The sequence below is a fragment of the Lepisosteus oculatus genome, chromosome 3, assembly GCF_040954835.1.
Source record: "Lepisosteus oculatus isolate fLepOcu1 chromosome 3, fLepOcu1.hap2, whole genome shotgun sequence".
NCBI lineage: Eukaryota > Metazoa > Chordata > Actinopteri > Semionotiformes > Lepisosteidae > Lepisosteus > Lepisosteus oculatus.
In genome coordinates this window covers 54,913,176-54,939,352 of record NC_090698.1, presented here as the reverse complement: position 1 = coordinate 54,939,352, position 26,177 = coordinate 54,913,176, and the positions used below count along the sequence as shown (strand labels likewise).

General features: G+C 37.1%; 1 protein-coding gene across 6 annotated transcripts in view; it reads right to left on the bottom strand.

The window, feature by feature from the left end:
- Positions 1–1,447: 1,447 nt before the first annotated feature.
- The window catches only part of mcc (MCC regulator of WNT signaling pathway), a 209,634-nt gene continuing 184,904 nt past the window's right edge, over positions 1,448–26,177 (bottom strand). For 5 of the 6 annotated variants that reach the window (XM_069187264.1, XM_069187263.1, XM_006626950.3 and 2 more), the window contains 9 exons: positions 25,146–25,294; positions 24,709–24,849; positions 23,136–23,236; positions 21,111–21,294; positions 15,955–16,189; positions 12,530–12,742; positions 6,880–6,977; positions 6,083–6,205; positions 1,448–4,643 (listed from right to left, as the gene is read on the bottom strand). In XM_069187264.1, coding sequence (XP_069043365.1) covers positions 4,463–4,643; positions 6,083–6,205; positions 6,880–6,977; positions 12,530–12,742; positions 15,955–16,189; positions 21,111–21,294; positions 23,136–23,236; positions 24,709–24,849; positions 25,146–25,294 — 1,425 coding nt within the window. In that variant the 3' untranslated portion in view covers positions 1,448–4,462. The remainder of the gene's footprint in view (positions 4,644–6,082; positions 6,206–6,879; positions 6,978–12,529; positions 12,743–15,954; positions 16,190–21,110; positions 21,295–23,135; positions 23,237–24,708; positions 24,850–25,145; positions 25,295–26,177) is intronic. The other variant, XM_069187262.1, reaches the window with a different exon arrangement.

Below are 26,177 nucleotides of genomic sequence, written 5' to 3'. Positions count from 1 at the left end.
ACATATTTTTAATATTATGCCTTTAGGTTAAAATAGTTATTTACCACAATTTACAGGATGAAACAAATATAGCACCCAGTACAGATTTTTTTGAAATCTTGAGGAAACATTTTTACCTAAGGTAGGTAGGGGTGCACTCTTCTGTAATAAGTGTTCTGAATTTAAGGGGGAAAAAAAACTAGTTACCTCAGTCCTGTTAAGTGCGTGAATACATTAAGCACTTAATTTAATGTTTCAGAAAATGCAGTTCAGTAAATTTAAAGTCTCCTTATATAATATAGAAATCATTCTTTAAGCTTAAAATGTCCCATTCTATTGTCTGTAAGACTAACATCTAAAATTTTCCTTTTTTTTGGCACTTGAAATAAACATTTAAACAGAAACATCACTAAAACAGGTGTGCTATTTAGAGATGGATGCAACAGAATGCTTTTAAGCAGAGGCTATGCTCATAGTCTCCTAACATCAGCTTCACAAAGCAGGTGCATTATTGATGGTTCTGAAATCTTAAGTTGGAAATCTTGGTGTTATTTCTAATTCCATGGTATCGTTGGAAGTGCATGTTCATTACGTCACAAAATGATCTTCCACCTGTCTGGAAATACATAGACTATTTTATCAAGAATAGACTATTGTAACATCAGCACTAAATAGACTTCAGTGTGTCCTGACGATTAACTCACGCGCTGTAAACTGCACTGGCTTCTAGTGAAATTTTTCCCTAAGTTTTCCTGCTCACAAATAAGATGTTGAATGTTCAGCTCCAGATCTTTACAGCAACACTATAATCAATTTCTTGTGCTCACCGAAGATCAGCCTCCACTCAATGCATGCTAGAGCCTTAAGTACACTGCCACATTCATGCAAGTCATTGCCCAAATGCACTGAAAACCCTGCAACTGATAACATTTTCAAAACTTGCTTTGACGTCAAATTTGTAATGTATGATTTTGACTCCCAATTTAATGGGCAATTTGCTGAGCCTTTTTCCCCACTGCGTTCTTTCTGTTGTGTACTGGGGGCTATTGTACGGAGTTTGTTGAAGAGCAATCGCAAAGAAAATTGGATTATCAGTATGATTACCCTACATTGTTTCATTGTATAAGTAAGCAAATCAAAATGCAGATAAGAATTTGATCAGCTAGTGGGTAATCAGCTTCATTTTACTATATAAGCCCACAGCACAGAACAGAGCACTCAAGCCAGCCCTCCCTGCTAGTGCTGGAGCCTCACAGGTGCGCAGTTGGCCACTATGGCAAGGTGTGGCACAGGGACGCCCTACCCTTTAGGAGCTCCAATCAGAGCTGAATGAAACAGCTCACATTCAAACAAGTTCAGTCTTGACAATTTCTAGTCAAGTAGAAAAGGTTAATGTCACTAGATCGACTATTTGAGTGGAATCTGATTTGTAACAAGAAATAAAATAGTACAGACACTGAAAACCAGCAAAGCATGTATTATAAAATCCCAGGACAGTAACAAGTACAAGTAAGAAGTTACATAAACATTTTTTTGTCCCAATAAAAGTATTTATTCTGGATATAAGACCTTTTGTAAAATAAAGGCATTTTAAACATCTCTTTTATAAATAAATGAAGAGATAGCTTTTTTTTTTACAATTCTATATAAAATGAGTGGATTAACCATTTTACAGCAACTAGGAAAACACAAGTAAAACAGGAAGACGACATTTAAAAAAAGAACCAGAACAACCCTTGAAAGCAAAACAACTTTCTGTTCACTCTGGAATGGTATTAATAGAACATTTTCCATGAAACACTTATCACCTTACACTAGCAAAGTTTGCCTATCACACATTCTGCAGTACATTCAAGCTAGTGTGTATCATTTTTCTTTTAAACCTATTACAAACAAAATGAAAAACATCCACCAAAGCAGGATGTTCTGAAAAGGTTATGCACAATCACTTACGACAACTGTACCTTGCTTGGTGACTTTAGTAACTGCAAAATGTTTATATTTTAGAGATTTTGGTAAGAGAAAGGTTCACCAGATAAAACGAGAGATTTAATTTTACCTTCAAATTTTCTTTTCTGTTGATGGAATTCAAACCAATAGGTAAAGATCCTGCATTCAATTAAAACATTCAATTCTGGAGCCGTGCAAACTAGGTGAATAGTTAAACCTCCAAGAAAAAAAAACTGATTATATTTAAGACTTATGAAAGCATTAATATCCAGCATATGTCTATTAATGTTTGCAAACTAAACACTGGAAATGTATACAAGACATACTGTAGGTTTAAATACAACCAGTATATACTGCAAATGAAAATACAATGGTTGAATGCACATAGTGTTTTTTCAAACCCTTTATTGCAAGGCAGAATGTTACTTCGGTAATGGAAGCTGAGGTTTAAGATACTGTCTTTATTACTGATAAATACTCTTTACTTAATCATGCAATATATTGTTTTAAATTATAGAGAAAGCCATTGCACAGTGCTTGAACATTTGTTGTCTCTATCATAGTTCACCATTGTTCACTCCTTTTTTTGCAATTGAAAAGAATGGAAGTATCAGAAAAATACATTTATTAGATGTGGAAAAATCTGGTTTATGACACCTAAGTTGTTGTTTTTTTGTAACTCCAAAATATTTTTGTAACACAAAAATATAATAATATACAGGTAATTTTCTGTTTGAGATGGAAGGAAGCGTACTCCTTTTCCTTATTTTCTTATGAGCAAACAAAAAGATGACTGAAAGTTCAGAGGTGTCATCGTCAGGCTGGGGAGCTAGAAGCTTACCCATCAAAAGTATGAACTTTTACAGTTAGTAATGATTTTAATTGATCAACAACCACACAACAGTTCTGTAACACCTTTAGTCAACAAATTGTCTAAGAAACCATTTGAAACAAAGTGTTTCTTAAACCTTGAGTGCAAAAGGCGTCTAAATCATTACATTTCATTTGTAGAAGTTTTAATTGGAAGGCTTCCATCATCTTTCACCAAGCAGAAAACAAACTAAACCAAGAACACACTAAATATCTCACACATGTGGGAAACTTAGTTTTTGAATGTATTGTTAGATGCTCCAATGTGTGGGATCTAATATTTGAAATCATTCTGAAAATAAGGAACAATTACTGTTTTATAGGCATTAACTCACTTTGTTCTGTTTTTAAAAGCTCAATCTTTTGAGTAATGGGTAAATGGCAATCTTTGGAATAGCCTGTTATTGGAGAACAATTATTTAAAATCTGGTTAATATCATCAACTAGAAATAGAGAATGGAGTGTATCAAGAGTGATAATTTAATGTACTTGTCAATAAAGAGTAACAGGTGAACCTCTTGGGACTAGATAAAAATGTAGTTAAATTTGATGGAAAATGTTAAAATGGAATGCAGAATTCTTGGTGTATCTAATATGCTCAGTATATTTGGACACTTTAAAGAAACAACAAATAAAAAAAATAGTAAAAACGTATTTAGCATATACACTTGAACTTTTTACACTTAATGCAAGAGGGCAGAAGTATATTTGTTCTGCTGCTGAGGGTCAGCATTTATAATAATTACAAAAAATGACACCAGCCTACACGCAAGTGTAGTGCAAATGAATAAAGAGATTCAAATGACGGCCAAGGAGCTTATTTTCAAAATCAAGACTCAAATGTATGTCGTTACTTGTTGCTGTTTATTTAAAAATGTAAAGAGTGTCACTATCCTCTCAAAAGCATTATTACGATGCTCTAAAGGATATAACGAAACCCTAGAAAAGGGAGCATGATGAAGTGCAAAACAGTTGTGTAATGTATTACTTTAATTGCCATAAATATTGTAAATCTTTAAATCAGAACAATCTCATAACAGACCAATGACAGTTGAAAATGAAAAAAATGTTTCACAGAGTGTTTGATGATTCTTTAAATGACACGTCTTTTGGTAGTGTTGACCATGAGAGTCTTTGTTGGTGATTTTATTGGAGGAGAATTAAAAAAGCAGGAAATGGCAATACTTTTGTTCCCAGGCAAAGGGCACGTTGAAGTGGACTTTTACTTTCTTGGATATGCACTCTGGTGATCACTAAACCTTCTCCACAAGAAGTGTCTTGAACATTCAGTCGGGCAGGGTATTGACAGTGGACTGCAGCAGCATCTTCTGATAAATGTTTGGTTCATGTTCATCACATATGTGCCCTGAAGGACTGCTTACTTTCTTGCTGCAGAATGTCATCTTGCAGATGCTTTCTAGATGATGCAATGGATCCTCTTCCTCAACTGCATCTTGAGGGTTCATGCTGGTGTCAAGTTCAGTGGGGCTCATGAGGAGCAGAAGCAAGTCTGAGCACCGAAAAAATAAATTCAAGGTCACTTTGGACTGCAAAGTGTCACATCTGTGCTGTACAGGGGCTAGGAATTAATCTGTTTTCCATATTTCATGATCTAAAAATGAATTTCTCTTTCTGTACAACTTGTGAAGCACTCAAGAGGCTCTCACAGAGATGTTTCATTGGTGTGGGGTCTGGAATTCTCCTCCTCCAGCAATGCGATTCGCTGCTTCAGCATCCTGACTTGTGTCTCATGCCTCTCTACCATGGCCATCATCTGAGACTCGAGTTTCTTCAGTTTGTTTTGGTGCTTCTTTTTTGCTTTTTCATATGCTGCAACAAGGTTGCTGTTGGAAACAAAACATTCCAAGTCAAATAAAGTACTAGATTAGCCTATAGGCTGATAAAGCTAAATTACCAAAAAAAGAACACAAACAAAACACGAGGTTAAAACAAGGTTATGCGAAAAATTACCATCCTGCAATTAGCAGTAAATTCTACAATGCACTTCAGTAATAAGCTAGCACTTTACCTTTCAAGAAAAGCAAAATTATGTGTGAATGAATCTGGATAACAAATGAAAATAAAACACATCAAATACCACTTATGAATGAAGTAACCATTTCTGCCAGTATGACAAAAGTGCAAGAAGTATTATAATAATGTAGTGCATCAAAACAAATTATTAAAAAGATCATGAATGAGAAGGTATACAGTAGGTAGTTCCACTGTGTTACACTAGGGGGTTTCTAAGACTGCAGTAAGCAATCACATTGATTATATAAAGAGCTGAAGTGCTTTATGTTATGCAACAAAACTACATCATATGTATTACTTGAAATATTTTTAAATTATTTCCTACCAAATTTAAATACATCAAAAAGATCATTTACGCTTACTACACATAATTATCTTCATATTGATTCTAATTCCTCCTATATTTTATTTCAGACGTAATGCAATTCCTTTTATTTTTTGTTTATATTTACAGAATTCTATTTATTGAACAGTAGATACTACATTCATTACTCCTGTCTTTAAATGTGGAGAAAATAAATACAGATGACATTAAATAAAACATGCCTACTTCATTTCAGCGGAATGCTTTCCTGTGGTGGGCTACATGAAGGTAACTATACGATTTAATGTTCTGAGTAAAGTACAAGAGCAGTATATTCACAGTAAAAGCATAATATTGGTATAAATGCAAAATCTTTCCTATTGCTCCTATTATTTCCACAATGTACCCATCTTCATACAGGTTCCAAAAAGTTTTCATTTCTCAGATTTAAAAAACCTCAGACTTTTACTCTTTTTTAGGAAGATCTAAACTTAGAGGTGAGTAATATGTAATTTGTGTAAAGGTAACTCTGGAATCACCCACTTATAAAATCTGAGAATGACACCTCACTCAACCATAGCCAAACCATCAGTAAAAACCATTATAATGATCATAAACTGAAAGCTACACCGAAGTGATTAAAGAAATACATAAGGGAATACATAACAAAAAGTTTCATAGAACCAACTTGAGACCCTGTGAGCTCGTCCACATTGACAGTGGGTTTAGAGATAAAGGCCCATTTCTTTCCAGACCCTGGCGTTAGTTTTATGACTATGGCGCCAGACCTCCACATCAGCAGGTCTCTGGTGAGGACTGACACTCTGACCATTGTTTCTTAGTAGTAACCTGAAACTGCAGCAGAATTCCCCCCCTCCCTCTTTGAACCCCACTAGACGGCCTTGCATGTTAAAAACCGCGTGTACAGCTGAACACAGACTTTACCTGTTGGCTCTTTTCAAGTCGTTGACAAACTCTGCAGACTGCTGGTGCCGAACTTCGCTGCTTTTTGTCAGTCTTTCCAAAGCAGCTACTAACTCCTGTGCTCTGCTCTTGAGCTTCTTCTCTCTGTAAGGCCATTGAGACTCACAATGAAAGCAGCACTAGGAGCACAGCAGCTCCAATCTGGGCTGTGAGGATCTTCATTACATCTCATGAGTTTGATGGAAATGGCATCTTTTGGTCTAATAAATACTTGGCAGTCATTTAAATGATCTTTAATTTCTTATGTATTGTTAGTTACTTGGCAATATAAAAATATATGACTCAAAATCATACGCAATAAAATACTTAATACATTTGTATAAAATATTCTATATTTCTCTACTTTTTTTTACTGTTGTAGTGTTTAATAATTACTGCACAATCAGTCAATAAAGTACCAAATGTGAAGGAAAAAAGCTTTTTTCTGTGATACTTATATTTCTAAAGAACTTGTAATCTGATTACTATTTAACCCTTATTTGTTTTTTAATTAATAATAAGTTAAATAATTTTAAATCACCTATTTTAGCAGCATATTTACAGTGCTTGAAAAGCAACAATCAAAGTCTGCAATCCCAATACCAATCTATTGTATATATCCAGGTGCTATATATGGGAGCACTATTAACAAACTTTGCTAACAATTGTTAGAACAATCATAATTATTAAAATATTTAAGTAATCCCAAACAAAAGCATATTTTGTTAGAGCACCAAACAAGTGCGCACTCACAACGTTCTGTTTAATGTGTTGCTTACCGTCTGAGTGCGTTTGTGAGCTCTGCTGCCAGATCGCTGTCATTAAGAGTCCTTAGATCAGCAAGTGTTATAGCAGGTGTTCCTCCATCTCCACCGTCCTGTGAAATATAATGATACAGCGGTGACATGGACAAAATAACCTCTGGGGGCTTAACTGCCAGCACACTACACATAGCACATATGCTGAACTCTAAGGCAAATGAAGCGTTAATTTTTACAAGGGGTGCATGAGAAGTTGTTACAGTGCTACAGGGATAAGGGACCCTATACCCATAATATTGTTAATGAAACAGCTGTTACAGCATATTTCACAATTTCATGCCTAATATATCAATTTCCTGCTGTCGTATCAATTTCCAGGAGTTTGGTGAATTAACACATGGCTTCTGAAAATCTTGAACTTTGCCAAACGTAGAGGCAAAAGGCGTGGAGACTGTCTGAGCTCGAATACAGGCCAGGAGAAGCAAAGTGAAGCCCTGCAGCCCAGAGACCATCCGTGTTGGGAACACTGAGTTTAGGACAACTGCCGGATCAAGATTTAGACTGGAGTGGAAAGGCAGGCAACAGACTGGCACGTTTAAAAATATCTGCGTGAACGTCCTGTGCTGGACCTGAGAAAAAAATCTAATTTTAAAACCATTTAGTTTTACTTTTTATGTGATCTTGAAGCAAAAACTGAAGAATATTTTCAACCTTATTTGAAAAAGAAAAGAAAATGTCTAAGGCTAACAATGATGATCATTACCATAATCCTCTTTATCTTTTGTTCTTTAAATCGTCAATATTTTGCCACAGATTTGTCTCAAGTAGCTGCCGAAAAAATCGTTTTAATTCCAGTAGTACTCATGATCAATTCCATTATCTTAATCACATTTTTTCCAGCCAAGGGTCTAGGCAAGGCTGTTATAAGCTTTTTCAAGAGGGCCAATTGTTTTTTTTAGACCAACGCTTCTCTCTAAGGGTGAAAGTATATGTCTAGAAAAAACGAATAACATTTTGTTGTAATGAAGTAATACATGAGAAAACAAGTTTCTTGTTTTAAAACCCACTGAGTTATTTTTTTATAGCACATCATAAAACAATCATGCTGGATTACATAAACCCTGTGAATCTGAAGTATTAAACATTTCTGGATGAAAAAAAACAGGCAATTTATATTAAAACCTAGCTGTTCATATTTGTACTTTTATTTTAAACTTGGATTTGAACAGTGCAGGAGACGTTTGCTGTAGTAGAACATGATAAAATTAACATCAAAACATCATTATCAAAACTGCATGAAACAAAATATCTGCTTTTGTATACGCATTGCCAAAACATAAAACACTCATATTTCATTATTTAATGTCCAAGAAATTTAAATTAGACAGAGGTTTTATTCAAAAGAAGGACTGAACATAAGATGAATGTCCAGAAGCAGCTGAATGAGGTCCTTAAATCATGGAGCTACTACAAGCAGTAACCGAATAAGCTACATGGGCTCCTCTTGTCTGTAATCTTTCTTACAGTCTTATATACATACAATCTAAAAGTCTAGGTGGCTTTACTTAAATCCATGAGGTTTACTTGTGTTGGTCTTTATAAAAACAATATTAAAAAAATGGACTAATCATATGGAGGTGTACATGATAGAGTCAAGCTTTTGTCTGTTTCTGGAGCTAACACATAAATATGGACCTGGTATCTTTCAGGGTTAAGCTTCTTACTTTCCTGTGCCAATAACATGGTTTATATATTTTGGGGATTGTAATAGAAGTATTTAAATACAGGCATTTCAAGTGACCATACTTAAATTTCAGTTTGTATTCTAAAAAAGCTTATTTATATGTTGAAACACAAATAAGGCTTATAAAGATCTATAATTATTTATAATAAGTTGTCTATGATGTTCCCTGTGCCATGGAAAAAAATAATGACAAAGTGGGTTAATTAAATGCTCTTAGTCCATTCCAGTAATATTTAGGAATAAGGTCACATTTGTGTCAAGAAATTAAAATTGAAGCTTCATACATGCTGTGTGATATGTATTTAAATCAATAGCAGTTTTGACAATAGCATTTTCTTGCACTTAATCCTACAGAAGATGCAAAAAAGTAAGCTAATAAATTAACTTAACTGCTGCCATCTTTGGTCCATGAAAAGGTATGTATTCCCATCTGACTTTTATTTGCCTTAAAGGCAGGCACTTGAAAATATCCATTAATAGTTTTGCATGAAATCAATATTTACATTAGTGTATGTTAGTTTCACAGCCATTTCCTTCAATCTTGTGTGGATACTTGGGCATTTTCACAAACTGTGCACGCTCACAAGCATGTTTATTGCATTCTTCAATCAAAAATTATTCATGTAAAATTATCCAATTAGAATGAGTTAGATCATCAATTGTAAGAGCAGATCTCTCCCACAAGGGGGAAGTAAGGATCTAAAGTTGTGAAAGAGCTTTAAGAAAAATAAAGGTGGATTACATAGGACTGTTTTATGATACCATCTTAAAATGTGTCCAAACATTAACCATATTTCAATTATTTCATATGTTCTTATATCTTCTAATCCTTGGGTTGATTTGGACATGATTTCTTAAAGACTGAAATGAACAGTCATTTCTTTCTTAAAATAAAAGTATTAATATAAGAAACATATGCATTGCTCTCTCAAACTGCATTTCTGCTTTTAAATTTTTTTCTTTGCTCTTCAGATTTCTTTAAAAAGTAAAGACATCATGTTCAGTTTGATATATGGTCCATCAGCCATGAAGGCTATAATCCCAATGTATGTTTGGCAAGTTCAGACTGTGGCTGCCCTTATGAAAAAGAGGGATGCTGCAATGACACAATCAAGATGACCTTTTCAAAAAAGAAAATAAAGATCTTCATGGCTCTGTACAAAATAAAGGAAGCTATGAGGGATTTCAGAAGCTAAAATGCATAGCCTTTATCCAGCAAATTGTTCCACCTTGAGTGGCAACTTCGATTATCAGTTGAAGATTATTGTCCATAGCAACACAGAGGATTACGGTTATCCCTGTGTTTATGCTACAATGCCAGGATTTGTAGCCTGAATCACAGTATAAGATGCAATTGAACCTCTTCAGAGAGAGCACTGATAACCGAGTCATAGAGATACAAAGATCATGTCTTTTAGTTTTTGGTAATAAAACCAAAATGGAAATAAAAGTGTGCTACACATGCCTCATGTCCCATTATAACAACCCAAATGATAAAACATGGAAGAGAAGATACAGAGTACTTGTTCAAAACTTATGTTTCAAGGAACACAGAAATGCTATTCAGAAGCCACTGATCCAACTCTTCCAACAGTAAGACAGAGATCGTACCAGGGACTGGAGAATTGCTAATGTAGTGACCATCCATAAGAAGAGTGAGAAAGCCGAACCATGTAAGTCTACACTAATAAGTCTGACTTCTATTACAAGTTATGTAATAGAAATTATTATTAAACTTAAACTAGAGGATCATCAATATGTAAATAATATCCTAGGACATAGTCCGTATGGATTTACAAAAGATAGGTCTCGACTAACCACCTTGTTAGAGTTCTTTAATATATAATAAATTCTGCATGTCATGTCATTTACCAAACCGCTTTATACCATACGGTGTCCCAGGAAGCCAGAGCCTACATGGCAAGCAACGAGCGCAAGGCAGGGTACACCAGTCCAGTGCCCTGCCAGTCCATTGCAGGGCAAGTGCAAGCCAGTCATACATGGGGACAATTTGGGGGCCACAGTAAAGGCTGAGGGGGAAAATTTGGCCCGGACACCTGGATAACTCCCTACTCTTATCAAGAAATGCCCAACCATATGCAGCAACCACAGCTTCCCAGGAGGTCTCCTATCCAGGTACTGGCCAGGCTCAACCCTGCTTAGCTTCAGTGGGCTATCAGTTGAGAGCTGCAGGGTGATATAGCTGCTAGCTTAAATTCTGCATTTCAGTCCAAAATATATTTTTTAATCCTTTTTTGTAGATGCAAAAATGTGCTTGGAATATGGTTACAAATTAATATTACATATAAAAAGAGCGGGAAAACTAAATAGTGAAACAGTATAGTATTTTAAATGTGCAGCACCACCACAAATATGCAAACAATCTATTTAAACAATGAGGGAGTAGAAGTCAGGTCTCTTGTATAAAGATATGTTAAAATTGAAATGCTAATAACAGGGGAAACTCAAGGAAAAAGTTTTTTTAAAGCTACTCAGTGATTTCAGTCCTCATGAATGAATAAAAAGGACACCGTAATCAATACTGCAGTATCCTCTGACACTGTAGATTAGGCTGCAGCAAACCCTGACTGACATATTGTGCCTCATTAAACCCATTTACAATTACATCTTAATTCTTAAGTAAGTTCTTAATAGGAGCTAATCCTTAAAAAAAAACTGGAAACACTGCACACACTAAGCCTTCCTGTATTATAAGCTTCTGTCACAGCTTTCGATATGAACGTGAATACCTCTGTCAAAGCTCAGACATAAATCCTCACAAGCAAATGACAATCATTGTTAATTAAAAAGATCTGAACATTTCTGAGGACCAGGTATGGCACTTCCTTTCATACTGATTTCTTTTTGGAGGGTAATGTACAGAAAACATTTCTAAGCCATTTTTTACGCCAATTGCAAATCAGAGGAGATTCCAGACTAAACACATGATTTAGGGTATACAAAAGTGAAATATGGATATTGGATATGGATACTGTCAATCCAATGGGCACTACTCTTGGTCTGTGAATGGTAACGTTTTCATCCCAGAAGACATGGTGCATTATGGGTAGAAGATGATCAGAACCATTAAGTAGTGATTAGCATTGTCCCTACCTTCTAATGGAATGAGTGCACCCAGATTGTGCCAGGAAAATGTGCCACACAATAGAGAACCATGAGACCCCTTCACTGTTGTAACCAAGCACTCAGGCCTGTAGAGGTCTTGAGGGACACTTGTCATTTTGTTGAGAACGTGGGACCGATATTCATCTGATCACATATCACATTTCTCCTACTTATCCACCACAGGTAGTTTATTGCCTGTGCTCTTTGTACCACTGAACTCACAAACCTTCATAGCCAGGTGTTATCTGTGTGCTCTACAACCTGACTATGGTACCTCACTCGCACCCAAAGTTGAAACTGATTGTCAATGGATCTGCAGTTGCTTGGATCTTTTGCTTTGAACTTCAAATTAATGTATGGCTATCACCATGTTAGAATATGTAGCTTTCCCACTGTTGCCCTGTGCTGATGATGCCCCTCAAATGATGACATGAGCAAACTAAACTGTCTTGGTTACTGAAGCTCCCGCCAATGTGCCAGTACAGTCACTAGGGTCTCTAGCAGCCTTGCTAGCCATACCTCAAGGCAACTAGGCCTTTGCAGTTTTTTATACAAGACCCTATGCAGATATCATTTTTTTTAATTAACACATGAGCTACTGTATGGCTTTCAATGAACTAGGTGTTCCTTATTTACCCAGGCTTTTTTATTGTTTCTCCACTTTGTAGCCAATTAGTTGTTGCTTTTGTGCAGTGTACTCCTGTTCAATATGGCGCAGCCAATCCTACAAAACTACATAACTTCGGCCAGAAGGGAAAGAACTGCTTTTGCAGCCTGGTCCTGCTCTGACCCACTCACCTTGCCCTGCTTGTCTTTCCCACAGCCGCTGCTGCTGGTGGAGCTGAGGGACCTCATGCGCTGCTCCTTGTGCTCCTCCACCTCTGACTTGAGGTGCTCAATGTGCACCAGGTAGGCCTGCTCCTGCGCCTCTCGCGTGCTCAGCTTCAGCTCCAGGGCCTTCTTCTCCTTCTCCAGCAGGTAAAGCTGGGCCTTGAGCTCCGCCATCTCCTCCTGACCACAGGGGGACACAGAGCAGAGGCATCAGACTCGGCCGTTTGAGAGCACTGGGACAGGGGCTTTATGAAATACACATTTCTTCACTTCCAGCACTCACAAAATCTAGGGAATACTGAAAGACGTATCGAAGAAAGTTTTAATGTGTGGATCTTAATCTAAAAATGTGAATGACCCTGAGGCCATCATCTGTATTACAGACCCTTGCAGACCCTTTCTTCTGCAGGAATGTCCAGAATACACATCCTTTGATTTGTTAGATGCTGCAAGTAAAGCTAGGATCAGGTGAATGTCAGTCTCTTTATGCAAAACATGCTCCTTGAGTGTAAAAATATTGTTTCACAGTGTTTTTTTTTAAACTACAATTCTACCAAGAATGAATTATTTTAAAATTAAAGTTTCTTGTTGCTTATTGTGACAAGGCCACTTCTCCATCCTTTTTACTTAATAAGGATTAAAAAAATACCCGTACAAAAAAAACATTCTCTAAAACAAATGCTGACTCTCCTTGGTAGATATTTCACATTTCCAACCTTCCCAACAGCTAGACTACAGCTGGGAATACTGATACAACAGACATTTCCTCCTTAAAAGAGTAAACACAGATAGTGGTGTATATCTCTGGTTCTGATTCTACTTCTGCTCTTAATTAGCTAATTGAACTACTATTGAAGTTTAACTGGATCAATATAACTTTCAAAAGAAATTTACAGAGACCTAGAAAAACTGAAGGATTCTTGTCCTACAAGGCTGAAATTGTGCATCTACGAGCTATATCACCATCAAGAGAGCACTATAGGAACTAGCAAATCCTCCATTCAATTGAAGTATCCACCTGAAATCATGAGAACAACTAAACAGACGTGCTGACAGAGTGGGGTTGGTTTTGGGCTGTCAAAGGAAACCATATCTATAATGACAACCCTACCTAACATCATACCAACATACATGTGTGCTCCACTCCAGGACCTGGGAACAGACAACCAGGAAGCCTAAGGCAACATCTGCCAAGACACCATCAGCATGTATACTGACATTCAGACACCAGTCACAACTTCAATCAGAGCCACCTAATACACAAGTCACAGAGAAGTTGGGGTCGCTGAAGACTCTATTCAAAGGAACACAGCAAGTGAGATATCCAGTAAGGATATTTTGCCAACACAATATGCTGTTTCCCCCCAGGCAAAGTTGGTTAACATCACCTAAAGGGTAGACAGGCTCTTAGCTAAGGCAGGTGAAGACTCAGCCGTCGTTCATGCTGAAACAGAAGACATTGAGATGAACATTCTTTTCTTAAACAAACAGGATTTGAAGTCTTTGGAAACAAAATGAAGAGCAGCACTAAATCAATCGCTATGCCAGGAAACCTGCCTGCACTGTGCAAGAGTGAACAACAGGAAAGTCTGTAAGTCTGTAAACATGAGACTAAGGACACTATGTGCTGAAGGCAGCATTAACCTTCTATTTAACTGGAAAACTTTCTATGGCAAAGGCTATCTGTACTGACATGATAGATTACATTGAGATGAGATGAGCACCTGCTGGCTTGGTGAATGTATGTACCGAGAAATGTAGAAAAACTAGAATGGGTCGGGGAGAATCCAAAGAAAATCTACAAGAGAGAAAATACAGGGAGTAAGAGTCAAAGTTTCCGAAGGGAAAAACCAAAAATCTTAGAAACTATTTAAATGTTCAGATAGGCTGTTTGAAGTGCAGAACAGATTCATGCCAAAAGTCAGCAAATCAAAAGCTATGAAGCACTGGGCCAAATGCTTTAATAAACCAAGAAAAACAAGTGGAGAATAAAACACAATAAAATGGCTAAAACTGAACAGGATCCAGTTAAAGAAAAAGCATACTGAATAAGAATAAGAGGATTTCTTTACCTAAAAGGTTATGGGGCTATCCTAACCAGCCTTCCTTATCTTTCAAAGAAAAGCTGGATGATATACCAAACAACTCAAACAACTACTAGCAATTAAATAAGCAAAATGTGCTGAACAGTTTCCTCTCATTTGCAACCTTTCTTATGTTAATAATTCACTCAATGCAACATGTGTTACTGTTATATTTTTTACTGATATAAATATTGCAAAGAAAAAAGTTATTACTGTGTACCAAATAAATAAAAAAGCCTAACAGGGTTGTAAAATAGTCACCATCTCGTCTTTAGTGAGTAAATTCACTAGAAATCTTCACTGCCACACATTTGCCGTTAGGCCTGATAAATATTCAAATACTTAAAATATCAGTCATCAAATTTTATCAGATCAATATAGTTTAACAAAACAGTTGATCAATTTATACATTTCATCAACAAATGAATAACCTTGTTGTTGATGGTGGGTACCAATACGTCTGTCCTTGACTATAAGGCTGACTAGTGGCTCACTGATGAGCAGAAAGCAATCAAGAAGATTTAAAGGGAAGTGTCTCAAACGAACCACAGAAACCAACAACGTCAAAACAAAAGTCTAGGGGGCATGGCTACTTTAGATGCTCAAGAACTTCAATTGATTTAACAGTATATAGAGTAACTTTAATTTGGGGAAGTTTTCGCTTAAGTAAGAGTTTTCAAGGTTTTTATCCTACTTTGAGCAAGTCTGGTATGTAATCTTTGTAGTACACCAGGGGAGAAAAATCAATTATCAGTTGCCAGGATATATATTTATACCTGAATTGTCACTGCAATATTAACAACCAATTATAATGCTGCAAGGACAAAATAAATGATGCATTACCTGAATAATATTTGAGGGGACTGGATAAATCCATTACTGTTACACAGCACTGTAGATTTTTATAGACCTGAGTCACAGAGTTTTGGGAAGAGAACAGCTTTTCCCACAGAAGTGAGTCATCAAGGATTTCAGTAATACATCCCAAAAGATTTACATGCATAGAACCTCACGATCAATAGACTAGGAGTGTGAAATTAGGCCATATCGACACTGTTTCCAGTATGGGGACTGGAACTGCTGTCTATTTTCATCTTTAACTTTTAAATGGGTGTTTCAAAGCTACACAGCAGTGTCGCTTTCCTGTCAGTATTGTCCTCCAAGTCCTAAAAAATACTAGATAAAATAAAAAATAGTAATAAGGTATTCCATGAGGTGCTAAATTTAACCACTGGATTAAAGCTATAGGTGGAAATGAGACAACAGATGCAACACAAACACCATGCAAATGCAGCTGTGGACCACAACCTTCATGGCCATGAGCTCCTGCATGAGCACCGCATTCTCCAGGTCGAGCCGCTGGCTGTCTCCCCGCGGTTTGACGTCGTAGCTAAGGGGGTCGATGTGGATGCTCTCCAGCTCCAGCATTGTCAGCTTCACGGCCGCCCGGTCGTTCTTCAGCTGCTGGATGTAATCCTTCAGTCGCTGCTCATCCTCCTTTGTGAAGTCTGTGTCACAGCTGCTTGCTGTGGAGCTTGTCGTGCTGTGGGGAGAACAGCAGACGTGAAGGACTGGTCAGCGGTCTTTGCCGGAAATAGTAATACCACGAACAACATCAGTTTAGAGAAAGGGCTCCCTTTTCCCCGATTCTGTGTTAGAAAAAGAATGTAAGGGCAAACCTAAGTTGAGGGACCTATAAACACTGTCTTTTGGTTCAACTTAGCATAGAAAATGTGAAAGCAAGTTGACTCTTTTCTAGCCTAAACTTTGATAACATGACAGGCACATAATTTTTGGGTTTCGTTTACAGTAATAACAATGTTAAAAGAAAAACAAACTGATCATTATAATAAACACACACAGATGGTAACTGTACACCATTAATGACCATCATGGCCTTCGCGTCAGAGAAGAAGATAAGGAAAAATGTATGATCTCAGAGAATGCAGGCAGGGAGTATCAACAGTTTCTGCAGGGTTAAGTAGTTATTCGCTATGAGGCTTCCCAGAATTCCACATGATCTCACTTTGTCACCAGGGGACTGAGGAGATTTAAGCGTGCCCTATCAAATCACTAAAGCAATCCTCTCTCTTCCAGCTGATAAAAAAAACCTATAGGAAAAAAAAAACTGACCACAACAAAAAGATAACAATCTTAGGTTGAAAAGTGAATTATATTATTATCAACTGCATTTCTGATCTAATTGTACTCCTGGCTAATACTTATTCTTGCTGTCTGTTAGTATGAACAGAGGAGTTCCAACTTATTGTTTGGAGTGCATCCTACAAATATACTACATACATTAAATGCAATAATTAAATTACACACAACATCATAACTTTGCATATGCTCAACTGCATCAGTACACACACAGGCTACACCTACAGTAACAGTACAACAACTGTAAAGGTAAACTTCTTCTGCTAACAGACTTCTTTAAGCCTATATTCAACATTCAGTCTGTTTAATTTTGTTTGTCATCTCTTACACACGTACATACAAATCCTGTACGGCCATCGAGTCAAAACCTCTAATGAAACTTTCATTGACCTTCTATATTTGTTTAAGTAGATAGCTGCATCGGCTAGTTGACAGTTTCTAAGGACACTCATGGTTGTATTATGCCAAGGACTGTGGAAAGTTTTTAGAGTGGGCTTGCCAGTGAAAAAGATTTCAATGTGCACTGCAGTCTGAGAAAATCATTTTCTGTTGTGAGGTTTCCAGGCTTGTGGAAACTACAGTGATGGCCCTGGGTGAAGGCCATGCAGATGAGCAACTTCAAATGTGGCAGGTGTAGATAAACCATTTCATTTGTGATACAATTTGGACATGGCAGCTTTATTTGCATCTTTGAAAACACTTTTAAAGTCTTCTTCTTGGGAACCACCACAGCGACTGAATTGAATAGCAGGCAGATTTCTTTAACAACTAAGGTTGCTGCTGAACTGCATTTTGCAGAGCGCTGCAAGAGCTTTTCCGAATACACCAGGCCATCAGTTGTGAAATGCGGTTGTAAGAGAGCGGTAGGATAAAACAAGAGCTGTTACCTTGTCTGAACCTACTGTCAACTGCTCCCGCTTAAAAAACGATTAGGCCAACTGACTCCAGTCGTGGAAAATACAATCCTAGAGCCAACATGATGACAATGTGTAGAAAAAATGTGTTGCATACACCAAGGCTGTCTGTCTAGCATTTAATTTTGTGTGTTATTGATAAGCAGCTCACATTGCTAACTCTTTTTGTTACTTTGAGGTATCATTATAATGGCAATACAGTTATAGTAGGGTGAAATGGGGTTTCTCCACAAACCAAGATGGCCAGCTGACTTCTCTTGCTCTTCTTCATAGCCTGTAGTACACACAACTCCTGTCCAAAAACTGTTTGGCCATGTAAGTCCAAATGTATAGACTTCTTCTGGGGTAAAATGCAACTGGCAGGTATATTTTCAGGCTCTTACTAATTAACACGACAATAACAGAAAAAAAATACATTTAGTAGATACACTGAACTTCAGTAGATACATTGTAATTTTTATATAATTCTTAATTATTGTTTGCAACTAATATATTGTTACAGCTTTGGGTAACTGAGAAATGTCTCTGTGACACTGGGAAGAGTAAACACTTCTAGCTTCAAAGCAGAGAGGATGTTTGCTCAGGTCTGGAGGGTCAGGTGAGCAGAGACTATAGTAAAGTTTATCTTGGTATGCCTAGGCAAGTTGTGGATTAATGATTGCAAAGGAGCAGGGCAGAAAGACACAGTATAAATTCACTTTAAGAGGACAGGGGAGAGAGGAGAAGCAGGAGGAGAAGGAAGAAACAAGGAGAGCAGGGAGAAGAGAGAGGAGTCCAGAGGAGTTGGGACTTGAAGCTTGAGCCATGCGAGAGCCCCTACCTCATGGTCATCTGAAACAAAACCTGACTGGAGCCAAGTATTTGAATCTTGTTAGAGAGAGCAGTCTATTCTGTGTTTTTAGGGAACTTGGGTTTCCTGGTACCTCAGTTAGAAATGTCTTTCCTGATTAGGGTGCATTTTATGGATAGGGATATAGGTTCCCATTTATTTTGTGGCATCCAGGGTACAGAGAGAGAGATTTAACTGCAGGTTACTTTTTATTTAGTTAGAAGGCAGCTCATCTCTTGTGTGGCCTCTGTAGGCATATTAAGAGTTTAATGCTTGGCAGACATCTGGGTGACCAGAATGTTAGGCCTCTGAAATGCCTTGTTTGTAAATACTGTCTATAAAGCAACATGTTTTATTGTGTGTTGTGTCAATGTTTTAAAATATCTGTCCAGCCCCATTTGTAACAATAGTATGTAACTTGGTATGTTGTATGTTTTGTGTCTTGTGTAGTTGATTGTAATAAATATTTGTTTTAGCCAAGTGTGCCTGGATTATTACTCCTCTCAACAAAACAATGCCAGAGAATAAAGAACTCACGTGCCTCCAATTATAACAGCCGCCCGGGTATAGAAATCACTTACAAGTCGGGGGTAATGAATAATTATTTCACTGATTGACTAAACCACTCAGGCAATTCCTGATGGTTTCATAACCCCCCATATGTAACAATATGCTAAAATCTTATTCAACACTGCTTTACTACAGTGTTCCACGAAGAAGACAATTACCTGTTAGCTTTGGACACTTGCTTTCTAGGTCTATACTTCTTATTTTCTGACCACCAATACATCATGGAAAAAAAAAAGTTTGCTTCCAGGGTTCACAGCAACAAACAACTTTTTAGGCAAACAAGATCATTATATGGCTATACAACTGCAACAGGAATTCAAAGGAGGATTTAAGTAGGACTAACCCGAGGATCTGAATGTAATTTGTAAAATTAATATGTTACTTTTAATGCTAATGACATACTAGGAGCTACAATTTGTTCAAATTTGCAACAGTGATCATGTTTATTGTTTCTGTGTTTTAAGGCACCAAAACAATAGAAATATCTTCAAGGGCAAAAAAAGTTTGCTGAATATTTTGCTGTAATTTTTACTTATTGTATATCATCTAATTAAAACAATATAGCTGTGAAAAATGATCCCCTTCAGCCTCAAAAACAGAAAAAGAATGTACCAATTTGACAGCAGTTTTGAAAACCTTCATCCTTATTAGCATATCAAGTAACAGGACATAGCTTGAGGATTGTTTGGGGACTGCTGTTTCAAGCCCAAAGCCCAGGAATAATTAGGTATTGCAAGCTTAAATATTTTCTCTCCTTCAAACTAAGCACAGTTCCATTTTGATGAGTAAAACATACTGATTACTATTCATATTTTGTATGTTGATCTTATTAAGCACATTTCTGCTCTGTTCTACTGGAAAATACTTTGAACTAAGAGAATGTATAATTATTGTATGAGAAAAGGCAAAGGTATGTTGGAAAATAAATTATTACCGATTTGCAAGGCAAAGGGATTGGAAAAGCTGTTGTAAATATATTTCTCACATTTAGAAAAATACATCTTATAAATGTACAGTATACAGCAGTTTGTTTAGAGTTTAAACATTTCAAGGTGAGTATACAGTACATACATGCCTCAGAAACTTCACTGCAATAATTTACAATGGGGATAAAAGCATTCATTTTTATCATCATATTTATTCCAAGCTTAATTAGTCTAAACCTAAATATTGTACAGGATTTGTATTGTATACTAATGACCTAAAAGATCTAATCAGGATATACTATATGAAATATCAGCTGTATAAATGGAATGTTGCTACTATATAATGAGAGAATGAAGCTACATTTATTCTACTTCCTCTTATTTCACCTACTTAACATGTTAAGGCATAAAAATGTAATTTCCTACTGCATTTTTAATCGTTGTAAAACTATAACTAACATCAATATCTTGCATATCTTAGTCTTTTAGGGTAAATTTTCAATTTTAACAACCACGCATTTTCTACTCCGCAGACTTAATTGCAACATTTTACTACATCCACAGTGGGTTGGCAGGTGTCAACATCGGCTCACCAGGGGAGGCAATGGAAGTACCCTGTTTGTTGCTGAATTTATCCCACTGGCAAAAGAAAATGCTGTTCACATTGCTTTTACTGCTGTGTCCGAATGAACACTAAACACTTCCAGAAGATTGAAAAAATATTAATAAATTATGACAGATTTGCACTTGTACAACCACAGGCACACGTATAAAGAGATGATAAGCAAGGCCATGTTTGAATGTGGTAGACAGTAAAATTACCTTCTCTCTCACAACTCAGGTGAACCAAGCTTGGTAGATTCAGTTAAGCTCATAGAATGTGGAATAAAAGAGAGTAAAAAGACTTCTTACATGACATCAGACCTGACTTAATGCTAGTAGCTTGCAAGTGAGGAACACGGTGCAGGAGACGGCCTGCCTGACCGAAGGCCTCTGCCTCCCCTAGATGAACACAAGAATGTTAGCACCCAAGAGAAAACGAGGGAGTCGGTCTGCTTGGCTCACCTGGTGTGGCTATTCGAGGACAGGCTTTCCCAGGGCTGAACACTGCAGCCTGTCACAGCAAATGCCCCCCCACAGCTCCCATCCAGCTTCATGAGGAGAGCTTTGGCGGCGTTCTCTGCTGTTTTCCTACAGTCGTGCGCCCTCTTTAGGATTTGGGTAATGTTTTCATCTCCCGTCTGGTCTCCTAGTTTACCCAAACGAGGCCGAGAGTTATGCTTCTATCACAGTTAAGCAGACAATGAGGCGTGCAGAGTTAATCAGCATTTATAAAGATGATGGAGTGCTTCTCGTTCATGAGCACAGGGGTCATTATCTTACTGAGATATCTTAATGCTATCTCAAGATGAACTAGCTGTGGAATCTGGATCTTCTCAATATAAGGCGTAAGTACACTCAACATAATGGCTATAAAGTATACGTTTAGAGCCTACTCTGAACAGGTGTTGAGTGTTTCATTTGCCCTGTAACTCTAATATATACAGAACATAACCATCTTCCCTTCTTTTTTGAATCTCTGTTGTCTGAAACTTTTTTCCCCAAACACAAACATGTCCTGTGATTCTGACAAGACTATTAAAACACAAATTATAATAATCATAACATTAAGGTCACACATCAGGGACAATGAACTGTATATCTATTGGTATTGTTTGCTCATCTAACAATGTAGGACATGCAGAAGGGCACCAGCCCTCAAACAGGCCCAAATTTTGTTTTCACCCACAGACATACTTGCAACAAAATCTAATATCTGTCAATAAAACTTAAGAGACTCCTGTTGTTTGCTTAATTCTGTCTGTTTCTTAGTTCTAAGTTTGCTTGCAAATGGTCAGTCGTGTATAAAATCCAACAGACTATGAATCAAAAGATTAATCAAAGGTGTTGGAGTGCTCAATGTGTAATTAGTGGAGTACAACAAGGATCTGTACTAGGATGTTCTGGAATAGTCCATAAACTAGTCAACCTTGCAGACAATACCAAAAATTGAGGATCAACAAAAGCTGCAGAGGCAGCAGATAAAATTGAAAAGAATATAGAAAGGTCTGGACAAACAGCAGCCCAATAATGTTTTACAGACAAGTGCTGAATGTTACATGAGGGTAGCAAAAGATGAAATACACATAAAAAAATCAAGAACTCTGAGCTCGAAGAGGCCACTTATTAAAAAGACGGTGGTGTTTATTTGATAATGTTTGACTTCTTTTACATTTTCTAGACAATGAAATGTGAAGTGAAATAATATGAGGCAAACAAAATGCTAGGATATATCATCACTTGAACCACTCCAGAGGAAAAGAAACAGAAATATTCCTTGGCCTAGAAATATGCACATATAAATCTACAAAACGGGCTTCTTCAGAATGAACAGAACACAAAGAGTAACTTCATGCAACTGTTCTTAACATGTACACAGGAGGAACCTCTTCACACAGACTGTTGTGGGAGTAGAGCCAGCTATGGTCCCAGCTCTGCTGCTGAGGGTTTTCTTTAAATAAAATGACATCCTCAGCTGACAGCCTCAGATCAATTGCCTGCTAATAAACATGACAGATGTCACGAATAGCCTTTCTCATGTTCTTATGTTCTTTGTTTACATTTTTAAATGAGATTTTTAGAATATTTATGGCATGGAAAATAGATTTTTAATTAAAAGGACAGGCATTCCTTGACAAACTCTTTTTGAAAATAATAAGAGCCCAACTAAACCTATTAAATGAATGAACTGTTAGATTTTCAAGTTATCAAAATATTTTATTTCTAGACATCAAACTTCTAACAGAACAACATGATGATAACACGGTGACTTTACAGAACCCATGGTTCAGCACTCGCATGGGAATAATTACTCTTCAAAGTCACTGCCAGTTTTTATATTTCTTCTTTGATCCATCTGTCCTGAACAGGTTCAATGTGAGGTCATAGGATTATAAGGAAATAACAGTCATGATTAAAAACCAGCGCAACCAAATTATGCTCTTTCGATTAGAGCACACAAGGAGAGACTCTGAATCACTCATTACTTACCTACAGACCCAACGCCTGCAGCTCTGAACTGGCCTAGAATGAGAGACTGTTCGCTTTCCGCCAGGGCAAGAAGTAACTCGTAGGCTTCAATGCACTGCTCACTGCAAACAAATGGCAAACTTCAGTGAAAAAGCACATGCTGATGACAGCTCACTGCAGAGGAATGCACGACCCTTCTGCACCCACTTAGCAAAACCAAATACTGCCATTTCATCAAACTTTCACAAGGAACATAATTAAAGGGCATTTGAATCAAGGTTGAAAAAGGGATTTCCAAACTGTGATAAGACTAGTTCTCTGAACATTATGAATAAATATGAAAACAACACACACGTTTGTGACTTTTATTGTGTAAAGTATAAAAAAATGGTAATAACAGAATCATAAGTCTACACAGCACATTAATTTTTTAACATGGCAGAACTAGGCTGCTACCTAAGTCAACACTTCTCTGCCATCTTGGAAGAAAATGTGTTTTCTTTGTTTTCAAAGAAAATGTTTCATCTTTTTCCAATGCCCCACAGAATGATTAACTGCTGGAACTTTGCAAGGTTCTGTTACAGGCAAGTGCGTTGCTTTTTCCTCCTTCCCCACAGGCTAAGAGGAAACATGCTGGCAGAGCAGGAACCACAAAGCCCAACAAATAATACATCCTCATGTTTCTGAAGTTACCTTGATCTTATACAAGACAACGTCTCATTAGAAAGGAAAGATACTGTATTCTGTAGCTGGACAGTTATCTTAAGGCAATATGTAAAAACAATATGCATTTTTTCAGCACACAAGGCAAAGCACATGCTTTGCTAAAAACTAGTACTAATCCCTGACCTTTTCCATATTCAGGAAATCCAAAGCAACCTCACTATAAAATAACGTAAAATAGTTCTCAAATGTCTTATGTTCACCTTAAACAGTGAAAAAAGTAACACAAATCTTAAGAATAAACATATATTATTAAACACTAAATACATATTAGTTATTCAATAACAGAAACTGAGTCACCAGGAAACGTAAGGTCCCTGTGGGTAAATGCCATTTTGGTTCTATATTATTGTGCTCAAGTCCTTGGCGAGGAAGATGCTCTGTTCATTTACATGCAAGAACTCACTTCACCTCTATTTGGTATGAAGCAATGACCTGTTTGACAAACATGCATTTCCAAAGCAAGACTTTGTAGAGTGCCTTTAAATAAATCCATCAATAAAACAAGCTGGATCACAATCTGTCCATTACCATGTCCTAATTGAAGATAAAAGCTAGCCTATTCATCACCTTCTTATCTTGCAAAGACTATGCAGGGGTGGCATTCAGACAGAGATTTGCAATGCCCATTACCTCGGTTACAGTAAATAATTGCTATATAAAGCCTGCCATATCAAAGTAACCTTTATTTAAAACAGGACTTCCTGGATAACAAATTTGAAGAGGTTCCTATCTTCAATCCTTCACTAATTTTACGCTCAACATACAGTATGCTGTTGCACTTACACTGACACTCAATGACAATGCTACAGGATAAAATGTTTCAAGCTGTTTGCTTCAAAGGAGCAAGAGAGAAGTGCTGGATACTGACCTGTACTGCAAGGCAAGCCTGAGAGCTGTGGCGTTAGACTCGTATTTCCCCACAAGCATGCTCATTCTCTCTGCATTGCTCTTGCATTCTTCTAGTGTGATTGTTAGCAAGTCATTCTGCGACTTTAAGTGTTCAATTCGGCTGAAAAGCAAAACATTTATGAGTACAAGCTCATAGCACAGAGATACCCATAGATACAGTACAGTACAAAAAAGAATGTGATTTCTTATGATGTTATTCACAGGGTTTACAGTTACAGACTAATGAATACCTTTAAAATACGCTAAAATAGTACATCTGGACAGATGTTTTAAAGTAGTCTAGAATATCTGCCCTGGTAAAAATCCTGATTATATCCTTATTGCCTGTTATAATACACTGTGCATATAACAGTGAGCCACATAATGGCTTGACAGTTATCTCACTGATGAGCCCACCTGTTCAGCCTTTCAGTTTCCACTTCGAACTCGCGGATCTTGTTCTCCGAGATCGCAGAACCGTGTGAGTAGAGCGTCTGGAAGATTTCCTGGATGTTAGAACAGTCTTGTAAGGAGTGAGCCAAGTGCTCTGCTACGCTACTGGACACCTGCACAAATAAACACAACAGTTAATCTGGCCAGTAAACAGTGCTGCAGCACAGAACCTATTGGTATTTTGCAATATAAAAGCAGAATTCATTGTAACCATTACCCAAATGAAACCTGTCCAATTTGTCCTGATCATGCACAGAAATGGTACATTTCAGGAAAATATAAAAAACATTTCTAAATATTCTCAGCTCTGAAGGGGCTCTGTTATTAACAGTAGTGAAGCAATCATTGCATTTTATGCAAGTTATTTTATGGAGACTCCCTTACTTCCTGGAGTCCTAACAAATAATTTTTCAGATACATTAACCAGACACTGAGTTTTGATTACTTAGTACAGTACGTCATGCCCGCAGAAGGAAGATTAACAATTAGTTCCATCTTTCCGCATATTCACAGTGAGGTTCCGACCCAAACTGTGATCAGAAGGCCAAAAACAACATTCTGCCAGCGACTATGAGGGTTCTGTGTTTTTTTACACTCTAAATTAAACAATGAATCCCACTCTCCGTCAATAATGATTTTGCAGCTGTGGATGCAAACCTTTATCTACATTCATTTGGTACTTCTCAATAGTAGTAGAAGGTGTTTTTTACGCAAGCTGTTGCCATTGGAACAATAATTACAATATAACAAGAATATACACTTGTTGCATATTATTATTAATAATACATCTAAATTTACATGATTATAGGGGGTGACCCACTTTATCCACCACCAAAGGGCTACACGTGCCTGAATGCTGCATGGCAGGTATATGTACTACACAGCAAATAAGTGAAAGACTGCTTTATCAATTCGATTAAGGGGGTACATTAAGAAAACCATTGTGCAAACCAACAGTGAAACTTAGTCAGGACACCGGGGCTTAAAACCAGTCAT